Genomic DNA, 22112 nt, shown 5'->3' with positions numbered 1-22112 from the left:
AGCATATACAGGGGGAAGTAATCCCCCTCAGGAACAGTCATAGGGGAGGGGCATAATGGGAAAATGGGAGGGAGGGAAGAATGGGAGGATACAAGGGATGGGCTAAACATTGAGATGTAACAAGAATAAATTAATAAAAAAAAAAGATTAAAAAAAAAAAAAGAACAAGTTCCTATGCTATTTTTGACAGTATATGACAAACTACTATAAAACTTACCAAAGAACTTTGATTTTTATTATAGCCGGGAAATTAATGCAGTAAGTTTCTTCTACTTAGATAACAGTCCAGTAACAAGTCAGTGACCATCTATGTCTTACTGAAAAAACTATTTGTGAAAAAAAGCTGAGTGTGCTTCTTTAGCAGCTTAACTGAAGTTGGATCGGCAATTACATTACACAGCATCTAAATTTAAGTAAGTTGTAAGTTTTTCTCCATCTGTAACACAATATAATTTATTCCTATCAGTGAAGGAACTCCAATCTATCTTTTAAGTTATAAACCATTAGGAAAAAAAAAAAAAAAACAAACCTGAAACACTACTCTGCAAATTCACAAAATCACATTGCATAATAAAATTTCAGATGCCACTGCTAATTTAATTGCAAATTTTAATATTTAGTAAAACTTAAGTGGAAAAATATTTTCACTGACAGAAGATTAAGTGAACAGAAACATGTTTATGTAGTCACTGCTAAAATATAACAGATCAGAGAACCAAATTGTTAGACTGTATGTTATATCATTTAAAAACCAAAGACTATTACACATAATTTAAAATTCTAGAAAAGTTTATTTTAAAAATACAAGCAAATTGTATCTTAGACATTGGTCTATAAGAAGAAAAGTTTACGTGTACATAGATGCATATTTGAATGAATATCCTTGCCATGATTTTAAGACCTATAGCACTTAGAGGAAAGGACATTGTGATTTGAAAAAATATTTAAATTAATTTTCTACATATATAATATAAATAAATATTTGCAGAACAAAAATTTAAAGATTAGTGAAAACATTTTATACCCAACAAAACTACTTCATTTTATTATTGTATCTTTCTGAGTTAAAATCTGTACACTGGAAAAAGAGCCCATATTTTAGTTCTGTAGCTGTTTTTTTTTAAGTGCTATGAAAAATTGCTGTAAGTCTGTCAGTGAATAACTCATATTAATATTTGTCCATAAACTATGGATATACTGAGTGACAAAGCAAGTTGCATGTTTAGAAATCTGACTTGTACTTTCCAGCATCATGAAACCTCAGTGACTGACCGACACATCGTTTCCAGTGTCACCAATAAGGCCTCAGTATGCACTCCGGGACACATCGTTAGATTCTCAGGTAGTTCCTTAAGAACACTGGGGAGCTTCTTTAATGTCTTTATATTTTTGGCATAAAGATCCAGTAGCCAGTCAGTATGTCCATTGGTGGGTTCTGTATCACTACTGCATGCCACAAGTAAGTCATTTAGATGAGTTAACCCTTTGAAAGCTAGGATGAATTCTGAGGATAAATCAAATATTGAACAAAAACTAAGCAACATCCTACTAAGTAAAAATGAACCAAATTCAAGCTGTTGGTGGTAAAAATGTTTCTGTGTCTTAGCATGAAAGTTGTCCACTGTATCGTCTATATTTGTAATGGCAAATAGTTCTTCCTTGTCTTGCGGTGACATCACATAATCCAAGGGCAACTCCCCCTTAGAGTTTCTCTGCTGTAAAAGCTCTGCGCCTGTGAAAAAGAAAATGGAAAATGCTAATAGTGAAACCTTTTTATTTTGGCAGTTTAGCTGCTGCTTCTCCGCTAACTCCAAGAAAAAAACCGTACAGAGTTCTTTTTATCATCATATTTACTACTAATTAGCTGCCAACACAGACTATAATTGCCTGTATAGACTAATAAAAGTGTTTACAAATTTAAATTTCTAGCAAAAGTACACTCTAGTTAGAGAAGTAGTCTATACATGACAAATGGAAACAGTTTGTAAAACCTTAAGAAGAATTTTAGTATTTTCAGAAGAAATTAATAAAGAAAAGAGGAAAAAAGTCTCTTCTCCATTATCATCTAACCACCTGGCAATGTGAAATCTATAAAGATCCTTTACAAATGCAGTACAGCTTTCATTTTATCCTTGTTAATATTTATTGTCAATAAAGGCAAGGGAGTCATAAAAACTTCAATGCTGATTTTTCTAAGTCAAACTCAATAGTTGACTTATCTATCAAAACAAAAACAAAAGCACAAAGCCTGCCTATGGTCGGAATCAGTACTTGCAAAGTAGTTTGTCCTCTAAGTCCTAAGGGCGATGCAAGAAGTGCGAAGCAACAGCCACGAAACAACGCAGAGGCAGGCATGCTGGGTGCTCTTGCCAGTCACACCCTGTGATGCTCTATGTGCCTGTCCAACAGTGTAGCCTGCGCTAAGACGGTGCAGGGGGACACGGTAGCATCGATCACACCTTCACAAGGGGACTAAAGTATGAAGATTCTTAATGATGGCTATAACCACATATATAATGGCTTCCATGACTGATGTATAATTTGTGGGAAAAATTCCAAATGAAAACTGTATTAGCTATCTTTTTGTTAACATCTCAAAACAAAAGTAAAATATTCTAACTTATTCCTGTTTGAAAAAAATTTGGCTACCTGACGTAAACCAAATTTTATCAATATATACTCTTGAAATTACTGCTTGTAGGACTGAAAGTGGTAAAATCAACAGCTGCCATAGTGATAATGTCAAGGCATGTGACAGAATCAAACCCAGAATCTGACTGGATAAATGAATAAACAAACAAACAACACCCAACCAAAACAAACAATAACAACAACAAACATGTACTTTAGCCTATGGACCTTGACAAAGGCAAGTAGGAGCAGATTTTCTCTCCTAGGTTGGAGCCTACCTCATGTACTCACTGTTAGTAAAACCCACATTGGCTGACCTAACACTACATGACGCTGATAAGCTAGATTTCACAGAGCAATGTGCTCACATCACATGCATCATTCGACAGAAACTAATACTGGCTGGGATGCCAGATTTCTCAGGAGAAAAACAGAATACTTAATAGGAAAAGAATTAGGCTTAGAAAACACATAGTATTTTAAGAAAAGGTAGAAGAACTAAAAATTCATCAATTATGAAACACTGTTGGTAAAACAGACACACTTAGGCCTTTAGGGGGCAGGAGAAGACTGTAAATAACCAAGTCTCTCCAGCCAGCATGCAACACATCCTTTCTTAGATACACACAGGGGAAAAAGACACATGGAGAATATGCCTTTTGTTTTTATGCAGAATGAAATGCTTTATTCACAACATAAAATAGATCAAATTGTAAGTTAAAATTAGCACAAACAAATTGAATAGACTTACACAAATGTTTTGTGTTTTTCACATTAGAAGCTAGTTTTCAGTATTCTTTTATAAAACACAAATTAGAGTATTTTGAAGCAAAATTTTGTAATAACTCAGATGCAGAAATATCACTAAAAAGGAAGTTGCTGAAGGTAAAAGAATGAATCAGGAAAAGCAGCTGATAGATGTGGAACTTAAGTTATCCTCTTCACAAAAGCCTTGTGCTATACTTAACACCATCTGAAAATCTGACTTCGACTTAGTTGATGGTAAATATTAATAAGAAAATATTCTAGAGTACCTTTTCTATACTCTATAAAGGAATGCCTTATAAAGACAGTATTAGAGTAGCTAGTTATGGATACATATGTGTATACATATATATTTAATACAGCAAGAATGGAAAACTGAAGTAGTCAAAAGAAGCACTGAACCTACCTATTAACAAGCTTTAAGAAATGACTAGTTCACAAGGATATCAAGTACATTAAGTAAAATGAGTATTTATAGCTAACACCTTCAACCGAAAAGATATATTATCATACGTGAACCTCATTAGGTTTTAACAGTATATATAAATAAATACATATTATAAAATGGCTCCTGAAACTTATAAAAGGTGGATATATTTCAGGAGTCTTTTTGTCTTTAGTTTTTCACTAATATAAAAATAAAAACATTTTTCATTACAGATTTTTAAATATAAAGTGTTATCTGCCACCAAGGGATTCATCAAAAACCTAGAAAATTGATCAAAACCAACTTAGCACAAACACACTCACCCCCATGCTGTAGTAGCAGCTTGCCAATTTCTACATGTCCGTTTGACAGTGCATCATGCAAAGGAGTCACCCCGTCCACTTGAGTGAGCAGATCTACCTCTGGACAACGTTGCAAAATTTCCTGGACACACACTGTGTTGCCATAGTTACAGGCTTCATGCAAAGGCGTCCAGCCAGCATTGTCTAAATTAGAAATCAGGCAAGTTTTAAAACAGCCGAAGAAGTACTGTTGGTTGCAAAGTATTGCCATTCTACAACTCCCATCCTATTACTCTGTAGGAGCTTAATATACGAAAAACAGCCTTGGTAAAAAATAAACACAATGCAATCATATTTCTACTTAAAAATCAAACGAAATAAAAAGCAACTTTAAAATGTCAATGTTGGAATATGACCAGAAAAATTCCTACTAAAGTATTTTATATTATTAGCTCTAAATTATCACATAATGAATTATTTCAGTTTGGCTGCTAACAGTATTTTTAAAATATCTTTGGTAAATTTACTTAAATGATTTTTCTTAGTGTGACGTAAAACTATTTCGTATAGCAATTTTTAAGACCCTGAAAGAGAGCACAAAGACTCTAAAAACTTACCTTTAACATTGATGTCTATTCCTGGCAAAGAGAGAAGAATAATCAATTTCTCCACCTGGTTTTTTATGCAAACTCTATGCAGAGCTGTTTCTCCTGCCATAAAAAATTAATAGATTATTCCAGAGAAGACAAGATATCAACTAAAGAAAATAATAAAAGGCCATGAACTAGAAGATCTGGACCCATGCCAGACAATTACTTATAGGGTTTTTCTTCCGACTGTTTAAAACATCTCTTGGATTAAAAAAAAGGAAGGAAAAAGAAAAGGGGGTGGTGGCAGAGAGGTGGGAAGAACCGACAACCCAGAGCTTCTGTCAGTCAGCAATTCAGCAGTGGAATTGTATGCGGGCTTTCACACCACATTGTCTGTCCCCAGTTCAAGGTTTAAAGCTTCAATTCCGCTTTAAAAAACCCCAAATGATCAGAGAACACCAAAAATACTTGGTTTTGTAGCAATAAAAGTTTTAAAGCACAATTGCCCTCTCTTAAATTTATTCATGAATCTACGTTAAAATGTATGGCTCTTTCTTACACAGCATTTATAGCTTAATTCAAATGAATGTTTCTAGCTAAGCACGAGTGCCTCTACATACTCAAGTATAATTCAGAACTTCAAATCCATTAACAGATGGTTTGCTGCTTCTCAATAGGCTGTCTGGCTTGGCTACAGCAGCATAGAAGGAGAAATGGAAAAATCTTACTATAAACCCATTGAGAGAGGAGAGAGGAGAGGAGGAGGAAGAGGGAGGAAGGAGAGAGGAGGAGACGGAGAGGCGAGAGAGAGAGAGAGGAGAGAGAGAGAGACAGAGAAAGGGAAGGGGATGGGGGAGGAAGAGGGAGAGGGAGAGGAAGGAGAGGGAGAGGGAGAAAGAGTGAGGTCCCCAAGTGTCATTAAAGCTGAACAACAGCAGCACATAGAATGGCACAATTTTTGCTGAGAGGAATGCATTAAGTAGCTGCTGTTCAAAAAAATCTATTCTCAATCCCTCTTACAGCTAAGATTAATAAAATATAAGTCATAACTTGACATTAAGAAAAATGGTTAAAGACTTGTCAGTGCGCATAGGAAACACATGACTCATGGGTGTTATTTGTTCCTGCTATAAAATACTGCGTAGCACATTTTTATAGCACCCAATTTTACAGATTATCTCTGCAACTTCTACTGAACATTTCTACATGCACAGAAAGTCTCTTCAAGTTTTTCTCTATTTGTCAATTTTCTTCCTCCCCCAACTGCTTCTGCTGTTCAGCTAAGTCATTCATAGTCATTTTACTTTCTGAAACAATAAAACAAAGAGAACAGACACTGATCTTTGAAGTGAATATCTGAGTTTTCATCTAATAGTCTTCATATTTTGAGCTAAATGGGCAGTTACAACCTTCTATCAGATGAAAAGATTATAAAAGCTTTGCTGTTGCTGTTTTTATGAGCTGATCCATATCATGAATTAACACATATGATGCAGTTTATATACAAGAACAACTTATGAATCTAGCAATTTAATTCATTCAAATAGAGATCCCTTGAGACAACATTTTTAGGTTACAAGATACCTAAGTAAAAGGGGTACTAGAGTACATTATTACGGTACTATTCTTTAATTCCATCCATTAGGTACTTAGGCTCCAGTACGGTTAGAACCAAAAGCCAAACACATTTCAGTCTGGGCTCAGTGCCTAGAAGAAAAGAGCCCATATGCTTAACACAGCTATGTAACATAGCCTACTCCTTATTCTTTGTTCACAAAATGTCTATGACTGAAAAGAGATGAAGAGTAAATTATACTTTCAAATCAGAAGACACTGATTCTAAGCACCCCAGGTTGATGCGGACTCTTCTGGACCAAGCTTAGTGAGCACTACACAACCAGTACATCTGGAGAGGCAGGGAGATAAAGAAAGGGAGAGTGCTCTATGACACCAGGCACCAAATGACTGCTTCTCTTGTATAAAGGAGAGCTCAAGAAAATAGTACATTATCCATTAAAGTATTTCCTGGACCCAGTCCAATATTTAAGTTCAAACATTCATTAGGGCAAATGTGTGAGATTTCCAATCACGAAAAGCTCTTAGCATAAGTTAACTCAGATGCTTGGGGTACCTTTTAGATTAGTTTTGTGAAAATTCATCTTTGTAACCAAAGAGGGGCAATTCTCCTTGGAACATGACAATTCTCCTTCTGACTTCTTTTTCAATTTTTTCAATGATGAGGAACATTTAGCATGGTTCAACTCTCTGAAAAAAAAGAAAACCAAGAAAAGCTTGTTTTTCAGGAACGCATGCCAGCATACATAAGATAGTATTTTTCCTCCTCTAAAATGTATCCTTCTTTGAACTTAAACCCAGTTACTCATTCAATCATAGTGCTTTCCAATATTTAAAATGATGTCAACTATATAGGAAGAAATTTGGATGCATTATTTTTCACTTTAATAGTCTATATCTCCAACTGCTCACTAAAAAGGTAGTGAGTACAGAATATGGGACAAAGAGGAAACTACGTAAGTCACAATTTGTAGAAAAAAATAAAGCTAAAAGACGCATTAGAATGCAGGCCTCCAGAATGCCCCATTCAGTTAAGTTTCACATTTTGAGAAGGCAAATATAGCATCTCTCACACATTTAAAACCTCACGTATGTTATATATACAAAAGTACTTCATGTGTCAGAGCAACGTTTGTATGAAACAGACTTGGTTAGTAGTTTTGTTTCTTCCGGGAAGCACTCAGTGGGAAGGAAGTATGGTCTTCGCATTACAGTAAAAAAGTGCCGTCCTAAGCACTTAGAGGTCTAAAATTGAGTTTTCTTTCAATCAACACTGTACAGACACCAGCCCAGATAACCTAAAGTTCAAGGACATTCAGAGAAAAGGCCATATTCCTAACAAAGTACAGCTGTAGTAGCAGCATTACTTACGGAAATCCTGGCCGACTTTCAACTTGTTTCTGCTTTGCACCATTCAGCATTAGTAATGCTCTTTGAGACTCTAGGCAAGGCCGCTGGCAGATCCTTTTTGCTACCTGCATCCTTCCAGGACCATGTGTGTCCATTTCTCCCAAAACTGGCAAATAGGAATCTATCTGTTGCAATATAATATCTTATTATCACAACTACTAAGACAGGAAAAGGAATCACCTCATTTTGCTATGAAGTCCAGTTATATTTTCTTGATTTCACAACTAGGTTGCCATATGACATTCTCTGAACACTAGTGACTATTAAAGCCACCTGTTCTGTGTAATTATATATGTAATCACTTTGTCAAATCTTACAGATGATGATATCTTTTAGAAAATAATTACATTTTCCAGTTCAATCTTAACTCATTTAGGGAAGTTCTTTTGATTAAGTTTCAAATCCAATTTATGATGATCCATATATTTGTATACTTTAAAGACTTATTGTCAACAGGTATTTTGTTATTTCTATTTTTCTAATGGTTTTCCTCAACAGAAATATAAGTTCAGAATAAATAGAATAGGGAGTGAAAATATCCTTCAAGCAAGTCTTGTTGTAAAGCAATTTGCCTAGTACCACAATAAACATACTGGCTTCGCATTTGCTGAAGAAGCTGCTAGAGCATTAGATCCTAGCATCTAACAAGGCCAAACATAGGAGAATGGGAGCAACTGCAGTATGTATGTATGTATGTATGTATGTATGCATGCATGTATGTATGTATGTATGTATATACACACACATGCACACACACATGTGCACATGCACACACACGCACAGTTTTCCTTTTAAAATATCAATAAAAAACCAGAAAATAGTTTTTTCTTCTTATTCCCCCAAATAATCAACATTTCTACTGACTATTTCTGAAAAGACTTATTGTGTGTGTGCCTGTGGGGCTGGGGCTGGGTGCAGGCGCATATGCCTGAGATCAGAAGACCCACACGTGCTAGGAATGAACGTGGGTCCTTTGGAGGAACAACAAATGATTTTAACCACTGAGTCATCTCTCCAGTGCCCTACTAATGGATTTTTGAGATTAAAAAAAATACTAGCTCCTTAATGTGCTGGAAGATTTATGAGTTGTATTCTGCTCACTTACAAGAAATAACTAGGAATTAAAACTGAACTCATGAACTCACTTAAGAAAGAAAGAGGGAGGGAAGGAGGCGAGGGAGAGGACCTGACAAGGGCAGCACTTACCATTGTCTGAAGTGAGAGCGGCTCCATGTGGCTGCTGCTGTGGCCCTGTAAGCACAGCTTCTTAAAGATTGCATCTGCAGCAAACATTTGAAGCCAGGAAGACGAAAAGGAACAAATGAAGATCTCTAGTTCTTTTGAAGAAAAGTCTGTAAAAATAAATAAATATAGTTATTGCTAAATCTTATACATTCCCTGCGTATTTTTGCTGTGGACTGTCCTCAACTAAGTGACATTTTCTAAGTCAGTAACCTTTAGTTAAAATTTTATATGAAACATTTAAGATTATAAATATATAATTATATATATCATACACATCCTTGTTTTTCAAGAGATGACTTGTTTTTTGTTTTTTCGAGACAGGTTTTCTCTGTGTAGCCGTGGCTGTCCTGGACTCACTTTCCAGACTATGCTGGTCTCGAACTCACAGCGATTCAACTGCCTCTGCCTTCACAGTGCTGGGATGAAAGGCTGAGAGAACATTTTATGCTACACATGACAGCATTTGAAGACAACCTGCATCACTTTTATCAGGTAGCTGATTCCATGCCATCTATTCAAGTGTATTAATTTTCCACTAAACTTTCTATATAAATTATTGGTATACACTCGGAAGAGTGGGCCTGGCACATCGTCTGGGCAGTACAGTAGAGCTGATCCTGGTGGCATAGGTGGTGGCATGGGCTTGGTAGAGATACCTGACCCTGTTCACCTTGTAGTCTGAGGCAGGCTGGAGAGCTGGCCCAGACCCCTTGCCTTGGCACTGTAGGAGAACTTCCCTCACCCTTCACTGGGTGGGAGGGAGAGATGACCCCACCCTGTACCCCAGGCAGTGTTGGAGAGCTGGTGCAGATGGCATGAGGAGGAGAGACAGGAAAGCTAGTTCTGCCTCTTGATGGCTGCCACAAGCAGGAGAACTGGTTGGCTGAACAACATGCCACCACCCAGGCCCAGAACCAGAGCTATGCATTGGCCCACCCCAACAATCTATCCATCTAAGAACTGCTGGAGTGCATGAAGGGGCCTGACCCCAGAACCAAAACTGCAGCATCTCCATGACACAGGGCAACAAAAGGATAACTGAGAGGATCCCTGCTGAGGAGCCAGAGGCCTCAAACAACACCAAAGATTCACTGTAATCCAAGAGCAAGTGAAGCTGTTTGGCAAACCTGTGTGACACACTCACTGCAGTGAGATTTTTTTTTTAAATTTATTTTTTAATGTTCTTTTTTGTTTGCTTGTTTTTATTTTTATTTATGCTTTGTTTTCCTTTGGTGGAGAAATTACAAGGCAGAGGGCATATATGGAGGGATGAAGAAATGAGTGGATGAGGTGAAATTTACAAAAAAAAAAAAAATCAATAAATATTAAAAAAGCAACACCCTTCACAATTGACACAAATAATATAAAGTATCTTGGTATAACTCTAACCAAGCAAGTGAAAGACTTGTATTACAAGAACTTCAAGTATCAGGAAAAACAAGTTGAAGAAGATATCAGACAACGGAAAGATTACCCCATGCTCATGGATTGGAAGGATTAACATAGTAAAAATGGCCATCTTACCAAAAGCAATCTATAGAGTCAATGTAATTCCCACCAAAATACCAATAAAATTATTTATGTATTACGAAAGAACATTTCTTAACCTCTTATGTAAGAGCAAAAAACCCAGAATAGCTAAAACAATCCTAAACTATAAGAGAACTTCTGGTAGTATCTCCATGCACGACTTCAAGCTGTACTACATACAGAGCATGGTACTGAAATCAAAACAAACTGGTGAATGGAACTGAATCAAACACCAAGAAATAAACCCACACACTCACAGACACTTGATTTTTTAACAAAGAAGACAAAAGAATACAATGGAAAAAAGACAGCATCTCTAACGAATGGTGCTGGTCTAACTGGATGGCTCCATGTAGAAAAATGCAAATAGCCCCTTATTTGTCACCATGCACAAAACTCAAGTCCAAGTGGATCAAAGACCTCAACATAAAACCACAAACACTAGTCTATTAGAAGAGAAAGCGGGGATCAGCTTTGAGCTCATTGTCACAGGAGATAACTTCCTGAACAGAACACCAACAGCTTAGGTGCATTTGATGCGGTACCTCATGAGGCTGAGAAGCTTCTGTAAGGCAAAGGACACTGCCAACAGAACAAAGTGACAGCCTACAGACTGGGAAAAGATCTTCATCAACCGTACATCTGACAGAGGGCTAATATCCAATATATATAAATAACTCAAGAAATTAAACACCACCAAACCAAATAATCCAATTAAAAATGGGGTACAGAGCTAAACAGAATTCTCAACAGAAGAATCCTGAATGGCTGAGAAGCACTTAAGGAAATGCTCAAAGTTCTTAGTCATCAGGGAAATACAAACGGAAACAACTCAGATTCCATCTTACACCATCAGAATGGCTAAGATCAAAGACTCAAGTGACAGCACATGCTGGAGAGGATGTGGAGAAAGGGGAGCACTCCTCCATTGCTGGTGGGAGTGCACATTTGTACAACCACTTTGGAGGGAAAAGGATTGCAAAAGATAAATCTGTCATGGTTTATCAGTGATGACTAAACTCATGACCAAATGTAAGTTAAAACACGTATCCAGGGACAAAAGTGATACGTGTATTTTGGAGCAACATGCACCTACTCCTGCCAGCTGGACTGAGTTCTGTATATAAAGAAGCACCGTGACTGTAGGTCAGTCAAGCTGCAAAATCCCCTTGATCCATCCCTTCGCCTGACTCACTCCTCGCTTGGTGACTCTGACTCTTTATCTCCTCTGTGGGACCTGGCCTACATAAGTAGATTTGCTCCCCCCTTCACAAAAATCAAATGATCAGCTCAATAAATGCAGGAGAAAACAAACAAACAAACAAACAAAAAACAAAAAAACCCAAGATGCTCAATTTAAAGGTAGGTTATGGTGCACTTAATTTTATCATAAGGTAACCAACAACAACCTACTGGATCCTAAGGCAAGTTTAATAGATGAGAAGTCAGGCCTTCTCTTAGCTAACTACCTGCAGTTGGTGAGGTCATGGATCCTATAGGAAAACCTGTAACTATCATTTTCCTTACCAACGTAATTCACAAGTGTATTCAAAATAGCTCTCCTTATATCTATAGATAAGTAGCTCTCATTCCTCATCAAAGAACTTTTCTCCCCTAATAAACAGAGATCATCATAGAAATTCATAATTGTTTAAAGTGTAGAAGACATCTGTGGGGAGCCCTTCCCCAGTCAATGCATTTATACCATAGAGCAGAGGTTCAGAGAACACCATGGAAGAGGGTGCAGAAGGAGTGCAAGAGCCTGAGGACCAGCAACGCCTCCTATGGGACACATATCTATCTTCTATAGATGACAGGCATCCATGAAATCTCAACAGTATGGTCCCCTACACAAGTCCTGCATGATGAGAATACCAGTTGACATCCCAACACGGATTGGAGAAATCTTACAAGGTGCCACCCCAAGATGAAGAAATACAAACAATTCATGGCTCCTAAGAAAGCCTTCTCCATAGATGAGCCCCAGTTTAATTCCAAGTTGTCATTCCTAAACATACATATATATGAGTAACAGTAAATGGACTCAGACTTAGCAGATTATATTTATAAATACATATGTGTGCATATATGTGTGTGCATATACACATATATAAATATACCATATGTATATAAACACATACACATACAACAACAAAGAAGAAAATTTAAGTGGGGGTGTATGAGATTTAAATGATATATAAATGAAACTCTCAAAAAATAATAATGTCTATGATGGATATTGATTTACACTCAGAATTTTAGACACACCAAAATAGAAATGATGTTTTCTTCAAGGCTGCGAAATACAAAAATACAAATAGCCAAAACACTATGAATGTAACATTTATATAATTCCTGATAGTTTCCTGGTTCTTCTTGCTGTAGATAGCTTATTGTATATATTGTAATAATATAAATATATATGTAAATAATAAAGAGTATCCAAAGGAAAATAATAATGTCTAGAACTTTTACATGTAGTACAAGTTCTACTATGTATCTATGCTTACACACACAAGTTGATAGAAGATGTCTATAATGAAGCATTAATGAATTTTCTATTCCTTTTCATATTCTCTACATGGACACATCTGTGTATTATTTCAAAGAAAACTTCATATGAATATACCCTGAAGAATAGACCTCTCAAAGGTAACTTGAAACTAATTTCCAGAGTGAGTGATTAAAAGAAACCATAACAAAGGCACACTTACCATCACAGTAAAGGGAAATGTAGCTTCCTAAGTCATCAGACATATGTCGGATCACATTTCTACCCATCTGAATCCCAAGGAAGATCCAATAATCTACTGCTGTGCCAAGAATTCCAGTAAGTAGGTACGATAGTTCATGTTTGAAGATCTGGGATCAGGATGGGAAAAAGATGTTACTGAAATATTAGAAACACAAGACTTTTCAATTTCTAGTGTTTACTTGTACTATATATTTTTTTTAGAGATCAATGACTAAAAACACAGGGTATGTTAGTAATAAAAGGATACAAAGAAACGACCTCTTTCTCCATCCAGCCTATGCTGCTCTCTCACTACATACACCACAATTTTGGATATCTGTTATCTGAAATGAGCAGGTCTCTTTACATGTTTCAGGTTTCAGTTATTTTTTTGATTTTGGAATTATCTACAAATACAAAATGATACTCTAAGAATGGCATACAAACCTAAATATGGAACTCGTTTGCTCAAACATACCTTATGTACATATCATTTAGGTAGTTATACAGTATTTTTAATGCAAGCATGTTGTGTTTGAGACCTGTTACATGAGGACGGGTAGGGAACATCCAATTGTGGGTTTGGGGGCATTTAGGACTCCAGATTAAGGATGCTCATCCAACTCTCATATAAGAAAATGCTTAATAAAGGTTTCTAGCTTTTACCAACAAAATTTTTGATATGAAGCTATCATGTCTTTTAGTCAGGCATTATTTTTATTAAAACCCTGAGGAAATCCCAGGCTTCTGTGGTTATTACTTAGCAAGAATATGTATGTCTTATAGAAAACATATTTGGTATTTTTACAAATGAAACAGACCTATTTGAATTCGTAAAAACATTAATTACTATTATTGTAGGTGTGTGCATGTGCACTGTGCCCATGTGGAGGTCAGTAGGCAAGTTCTTGTAGTTAGTTTTCTCCTTCTGCCATGTATTCCAGGGACTGAACTTAGGTAATCAGGTTTGTGTGGCTACCCACTGAGCCATTGCTACAGCCATTTTCATTTCAAGTAGCAGTATTAAAGGACTGGAGAAATTCAATGAATAAAGGAACCAACAAATCTGTTATAAAGCAAAGGACGTTATGATAAAAAAAAATCCAAACGTAAAAACCTCCCAAATATCCAAATTCTATTTAATTACAATAAAAACAAAAATATTTGGACATATAGTTCAGTTTTAAAAGTATGAATTTTTTATATTATACTAAATATTTAATTTCTATAAAAACTATGACAAGGCTGGGTAAAGTGGTACACACTTATAATCCCAGTACTCTGTGAGTCTGATGTCATCCTGGTCTACAAAGCGAGTCCAGGCAGCCAAGAGAAACCCTATGTCCAAAAACCAAAAGGAAAAAAAAAAAAGCTATAAGAAGGAATTTAAAACCTAATAATCTATTTTAATTCAGTGGTTTAACACATTTCTGTTATCTAGAAAAGACTGTTCATACTGATGAAGTATGAAGATAAAGATATGAGAAAATAATGTAAGAATATTTTAATAGAAACACTTTTCCAAAATGACATTAAACTAGCTGAAAATACTTTTGAAATAGGTATATTATTGTTGTTTGCTTCCTTGACAAGTTACATATGTGAAAATATCACTAAGTAACAGCTGGATTAAGGAATATAAACACTTTTTTATTTTTAAAAACCACTATCTGCCTAATCATGGAAATTATATTGAAGACTCACTAAATCACAGACTTATTTCTCCTGCATTCATAAATAGATTTCTTGTAAATATATAAAATATTTCATTAGGAAATCATTCCTTAGTTTACACATACACCAACTCAGCCAAAGACCATCTGGCCTGCAACCTTCCTGCCTGCAGGATGTGCTGGGGCAGTGGAGGCACAGAGCTGGTCAGAGTGGTTAGCCAAGGTCTGATTTGACCTTAGGCCCATTCCAGGAGAGGAGGCCCATTCCACGAGAGGGAGCCCATGCCCAACACTGCTTGGGTGGCCAGAAACCAGAGACGGGAAGCACAGAGACTTGAGGAAGGAATACATGATTTAAAAACAAACAAACAAACAAATAACTACAACAAGAACCAGTGCAGTGATTCTGGGGCACTCATACATCGGGGCCTTGTCTAGCTGTGTTCAGAGAAGCTTCCTCTCTTGGCAGACAGGAGCAGATATAGAGCCCCACAGCCAGACATACAGGGTCTAAATTGAAGGTCTCCATTGGGTTCCCCCCAACTCAGAGCATCCCATGGAAGAGGGGACAGAAAGACTGTAGGAGTAAGGAACAGAGAACACCAGGAGAATAGGGCCCATGGAATCATTAAGCAGGGCTCACAGAGACTGAAGCAGCAAGCACAGGGCCTCCATGGGTCAGCGTCAGATCCTCTGCTTATTTTGTGGAGTATTTTGTGGGACTTGTGAGGCGTGCAGGTGGCTCTCTGTGAGTCTTTTCCTTCTGTTGGATTGCCTGATCCAGCCTTGGTGTAAGGGCCTATCTTAATGTATTCGTCATGTCTGGCTGTTGTCTCCTGGAGCCCTGCTCTTTTCTGAGGGAGACAGAAGAAGAGTGGATCCAGGAGAAGAGGGGAGGTGAAGGGATGCTCAGAAGAGTGGAGGTGAGGTAAGGTAAGCTGTGGTTGGGATGAAAAAGCTATTTTCAACCAAAAACAAACAAACAAACAAACAAACAAACAAACAAACAGACTGAACCAGAAAGTATAATTGCATTTTGTAAAATTATACATGTGTTAAATAAATTAGAACAAGGAAAATTGATGTTTATAAATATATTTGAAACATTGAAGAAATAAATGCTATAGAATTATCTAAGAAACAAATGTTATAGATTAAAAATACTATAAAATGGGAGTTTTAGTCTGGTTCACTGTACAAAAACGTAGAAACAAATGGTCAAGCAGTGCATATATCTGTGTTGTCAAATTGCGACACAGAAAGAATTCCAATAGCAGGTGTGAAGATGTGATATTTTATATCATGGGGCAGCATACTGCATCGTGGAAGCCTGTTATATCTGTGAGAAAGATCTTGAGGCACTGGGCTGAAGGGATCTGAAACTGCACGGTTAATTAACAATGAAAAGCAGCCAGGCGCTTCATCTGATATGATTTGGGCTTACAATACACAGGTGGCTTGAACTGATCAGGTCAGAATCCATATACGCAAGCACTGCTTTTTCTTCCCACCTAGACTCAGAAACTAGGTCTAAATCGTACAGATACAGCTGTGTGGTATGAGACTTTAGCAGCTGCACTGGCTGTAACAGCAATAACAACACAACCCCTTGCATGACATGAGGGACTAGGGAGTGGATGCCAGTCTCTTGAAACTTTGCAAGAAAACAATTCAATTCTTTGTAATGCTGTTATGCAGATGTGACTCTGAACATATTTAGTTCTTTCATATCATTAGCAGAAGGGTGTTAAATTGGTCATGCCCATATACCTATTATAAAATGTTACTTCAAACACAATGAATTTCTGAGTATTAGTAATGGCAATATTCAGGAGAGAAGGGAGAAATCAGTGTATTTTAATATCTAAAAATATGTCTCAAGTAAAGCAATTCAGGATCATATAGGCCCCCAGATATATGTTAGTCTATGGACGTAAGCCTAACATAAAATACAATCTAGCGCTCTATCAATAATGTATGTATGTATGTATGCATGCATGCATGTACATATACACACATACCAGTAGGGACTTTCCTTTAAAAAAAAAAAATATATATATATCTCAACATATACCTACATCTGAAACCTCAATCTAAAATTAGAATTTCTCTTTTTTAGACTTAGTGTGTTTATCTGAATGACTGTTTACCTGCATGTATATAAGTGCACATGTGCGTGCCTGGTGCAGGTTAGAAAAGAGCATCAATCCCTTGGGTGAGTCCATGTGGCTGTTGTGAATTGAATGTGAGTCTTTGGCAAAAGTTAACAAGTGCTTTTAATTGATTACTTAACCCTCCAGTCCTAAAATTAACATTTCTTAATGTAAAACTTACCTTGACATTAATGTGATTACGTAGTATAGAGACTCCAAGGAATAACTTCTGTTAATTATTTTACCGCCTGTCACCTAAACATGGCCATTTTGTATTTATGATTGTAAATTTCTACACAAATTGAAGCTTTAAAGTCTGGACTTTGGTTCTTTCATACAATTTTCTTAACTATCACATCCACACAGCAATAGGGCCGTATGCAACTTAATTTTTTTTTTGTACGATTACATCTATTAATGCATCTTATTGTGTATGGGGAGAGGGCGTATGCATGCTACAGAATATGTGGTGTTGTCAGAGGACAGCTTCCAAGGGCTGGTTCTCTTTCTACCATGCGGGTCGTGAAGATGGATCAGCTCACAAGGCTTGCTGCTAAATGTCTTTACCTGCTGAGTCATCTTGCTGACCCTGGTGCTACTGTTTTCTGGAATATGCATGCTTTGGAAAAGTATTATTAGGAAAATGCCGTCAAAGGGGGGAAAAAAGCTTGTTTGGAATATTTGGAATATTGAAATGCTTACTAAAGCTGAAAAAGATAAAGAATTAGCCCAAGAGTCAACAAAGAAACAAAGACATGATTTGCATTACACATATACACACCCTTAGAAAGTCTTCCTAACATGTAAAACATGTTACAGCATCGCTATACATTCACGCTATACTATCACCATACATTGTGTCAATTCAATTCTCCTTTATCTGTTAGTGTAAGCAATCTGTTTATTAAACTTCACAATCTACCAAAGTTGACTACTCTGTAATGAAGAACAAACTACCAACTTGCTTTTGGCTCTGAGTTCCCTGCGCTCCGTGACAAGCTACTCTGTTGGAAAGATGCAAACAGAATGCCCATAGGATGCCTCCTCCTGTTTTACACTCTGGCATTAGGAGTATGAGAAAAGTCTGTTGGCCTCTAATGAAGGCTTGCCCTAACAGGCTAGGATGCTGTCAGTAAGTTACTTAAACTAACTTCAATTTAATTATCTTTAAATAAAACTCACATCCATTTTTACCTATAATTGTAGGGTTATACTTAAGTAGCACATAAGGACACTGCAAAGACAAGAGGGCCTAAGCATCAAAGCTCTGGCAAATGAGCACCCACTCCACACCCTTGACATGGCTCACCTCTGCTCCTTGCCAAGGAAAGCCCAAGCTTTCTCAGACTAATGACAATGAAATTCCCTGCCATTGTGCCACTCTGCAATACTTGCTGATTGACATTATGACAAAACAATATTAGCATAAACTGAGGACTTCTGTTTAGCTAATGACTTAAATTGAATGCTTCAACTCAGCAAATCAAGAAACAAATGCTTTACAGTACAGAAAATGATGTCTGTGAACATGCCCAGAATTCCTGAAACTGCAAAGTGCCAAAAAGATTTAATTAAGTATAAGAATGAATTCTAACAGAAAAGTATTACAATAAATCATAAGTTGGTGAGTTCAAGAAATTTAAATGTTAAATATGATACTAATTTTCAAACTTTAAAAACCAGTTTTCATATTAGTACTGATGCTACAGTTTGCTGCAGATTACTTCTCAAGTATGTTGCTTTTATTTGAACAATTTGAACAAAGACCTTTGGCTAAATATGTATAAATTTATTTCAATTTCCTTATGTTTCTTTAGTAATTTCTTATCTCTAGTTGACTGGTGCTTTAATTTCTTTAGTAATTTCTTATCTGTAGTTGACTGGTGCTTTATTTAAAATTGTGAAAACATTAGTTTTATTGTTTTCAGTTTTAGGTGAATGATATCACCTATGTAATCAAATGAATAAAAAAAAGGAGTCATAAAATATTTTCTATACTAAATGATTATATTGAATAAAAAGTAAAGAAAAAAGAAAGTAGTAATTTATAAGAATTATAATCCTTACTAAACTGTCAGTAAGATGTAGACAACTCTATCTGGTTGAATATTTTACATTTCTATGCATTTGCATGGTTGCACTTATTTAATGTCACATACTTGGGGCCAATGAGAAGGCATAGTAGGTAGAGGTATTTGCCACCAAGCCAAACAACCTGAGTTCGTTCCCAGTCATTTGCAAAGCAGAAAGAGGAAGCTGACTTCTATAAGTTGTCCTCTGGCCTTTGTATGCATGCTGTGGCATGTGCGCACCCAAATACATGTTTACAATATAAATAAAATACAGGTAATTAAAAATAGCTACAGTCACAACAGTATTACTTGGTAACCAAGAAGCCTAACTATACCTAGAGTAATTTACATTTTTGGGTTGTTTTATACAGGGTATTGGGAAACTATCCTCTGGGCATGGTGGACTCTGTCATCTAGAAATCAGAGAGGCTATGATCACCTGAACATGACCCTCCCAAGATTGCCCGCCTTACCCTTATCTCACAGAGACAATATACGAGATGCCCGCAAGCCTGCCCTTCCCCAGGATTTATGTACAGGTAAGAGCAGGGTGAGTGATGCTTTTCCTAGGCTGTAGTAGCAAGCCTCCAGTACATAACTCCTCACTCACACTCTGTTTATAGAAGGAGTTACGTTGATGTGCATTTGGTGCCCTAGCTTGGGTAAACAGGCATTTGCTCATTATCTCGCTGGGAATTTGAAACAACACAGGATTGTACACAGCCTAGGCTGACTTGTCACATAGCTTGGGATCTTCCTGTTTCTACCTCCTAAGTACAATTCAGATATATGACATTAAGCCTGGTTTAAGGTTTTTCTCTTTTTTTTTTTTTTTAATTCAGAGCTCTGTTATAGGAAGCATTGGGAATTCAGATGAGCAATTTTAAAAAACTAAAAATGACAGCTGAAAAACAGAACATTTTTAAATAAAATAATTTTATGAGACATATTATGCCAAGATACTAAAATGTTTGATAAAAGCCAAGGAAGACTGAAAAATTACCTAACTCTGTCCTGAACAATTTTGCTAGTTCTGAATGTAGGGAAGAGGTATAGCACTGTGGCTTCTGTAAGCAAGGGGTACTGGTGAAATAGAGTCAAAGGCTTAATTCACAGCAGGCCAAGACACTTGAAGACTTTACTCTGAGAGTGAGAATGAATAAAAGAAAGCTGCAAGTGTGAGTCTTATCTCATTTGGGCTATTCAGAGGCCCTCAAATATGGACATAGGGTTCATGTTGGTCCTCCACTGACACAGTACTGTTAGGTCCTGCTGCAGGGTGTGGCTGCCGTGCCCTGCCCTCTAGCTGGGGGCAGGGCTTTCCCTCTCCCAGAGACCCTTCATTACATAATCTGACATTCTGGTGCCGCTGCATCCTTTTGCCCCTCTCCCACTTCCCTTCCCCTCCCGTGCCCCTTCTAGTGAATCTGCGTTAATATATTATAATTATAGCTTTGTCACCATTAGTTCATTCTAATAGTTAATCAATCACTTAGCAAAAGTAAAGAGTACTCTCCCTGCAATAAAAAAAAAAAAGGTATTTTGCGCTTTGACAAACTGCTATATATAGTTATTAAAGTAGAAATTAAAACAGATTATAAATAATAACTAGTACTGAAGAGAAAGTAAAACTAAGAGGGAAAAACACATACCCAGGAAATGAGCGAGACCATAATAGAGGAAGAGCCAAATGAACTTCACAGGGAAATATCCACTATGAAATAACTGCCGTCATAATGCTCAAAAAAAAAAAAAAAAAAAAAAAAAAAAGCAGCAAAACTTTTATAGTGAATTAAAAAAAAAACATGTTACAGCAGGAAATATAAAATATCCACCTTGTGGTGCAAAAATTAAAATACAGTAAAAAATGTTTACCAACATACTAGACATAGCTGAAAAGAATTAATGATCTAAAAATTTGATAGAAATGTCACAGTATCTATTCTGCAAACTAGAAAAGCGCCCCAACCCCTGTAAAAATGCAGGACAGAAATAAGTAGTATACATTTAACAAACTTAGACAGTTAATAAACAGATCTAAGGAAATATTTAAAAGAAACTGAAGACTACATGGGATTTCATTCTTGAGGAAAGAATTAGTTTGCTCCCAGAGCTGTCTGCCCTAACAAACTACTCTGTTTACTGCCCCCAAAGGATGTGTCGCATAACTGCTAGCTATGGCATCTTAATTACTAGTTAGGATGGCATATCAAGCATGAAAAATAGGGTGGCATTACCACATACAAAACAAAGCTGTTTAAAGAAAACGAACAAAAACCTACAAAATAGATTAAACTTGAGCTAGTTGGTGACAGAGAATACCGTAAAGTACAGTGAAAACACATTCTTGCAACCTGATTTTTTTTAGGGTCAAAAAGAAATGGTCAATAAATTCTAGAAAGCAGAAAACTACAATATTTCACTATAATTTACTATTAGAAATTATCAGATAAGCACAGCCAAACAAACAAACAAACAAAAAAACCAAACAAAATAAAATTTATAGTGACACAACAGCATCCATTTGCAGATCATAGAATACATTTCTCCTGAGGTCTGGAGAGACTGTTTGGCTAGCATGAAAAGAAGGCCCTGATTTCAACTATTAGTACTATACATGAAAAGAGATATCAAACTTAACAGAAAAAACTATTTAAAAAAATAATCATACCCTGAACTAGAGTGTTAAGTATACAAAATGAAGGTCAAGTTATACTCCAAATTTATACCAAATACAAGTATTAGAAACAAAAACTAAAAACATCCAAGCAATAGAGAACATATACAATACTAAAAGAAATAGTTAAAGAGTGTTTAATTGATGACATATTAAAAAATTAGGCAATAAGGAACAAAAGGCAGATTATTCTGAAAGGTGATAGGCAATTAAGATTTACTATGATGAGCTCAAAATATTATTATTTTTCATACCCTCATATAAATTTTACTACACAAAATACTTTCCAATTTTCTTCCTCTACCCAATTTAAATAGCAACATCTAAT

General features: G+C 36.3%; 1 protein-coding gene across 1 annotated transcript in view; it reads right to left on the bottom strand.

Moving 5' to 3' along the window:
* Positions 1–735: 735 nt before the first annotated feature.
* Positions 736–22112, bottom strand: part of Slf1 (SMC5-SMC6 complex localization factor 1) — a 52771-nt gene continuing 31394 nt past the window's right edge. The window contains exons 15-21 of the mRNA XM_051172283.1: positions 13190–13337; positions 8907–9052; positions 7662–7825; positions 6847–6980; positions 4743–4835; positions 4147–4329; positions 736–1732 (exon numbers count right to left, since the gene is read on the bottom strand). Coding sequence (XP_051028240.1) covers positions 1251–1732; positions 4147–4329; positions 4743–4835; positions 6847–6980; positions 7662–7825; positions 8907–9052; positions 13190–13337 — 1350 coding nt within the window. The 3' untranslated portion in view covers positions 736–1250. The remainder of the gene's footprint in view (positions 1733–4146; positions 4330–4742; positions 4836–6846; positions 6981–7661; positions 7826–8906; positions 9053–13189; positions 13338–22112) is intronic.

Source organism: Acomys russatus, chromosome 30, assembly GCF_903995435.1.
Source record: "Acomys russatus chromosome 30, mAcoRus1.1, whole genome shotgun sequence".
NCBI classification, from domain to species: domain Eukaryota; kingdom Metazoa; phylum Chordata; class Mammalia; order Rodentia; family Muridae; genus Acomys; species Acomys russatus.
This window is presented reverse-complemented; position numbering and strand designations above follow the sequence as displayed.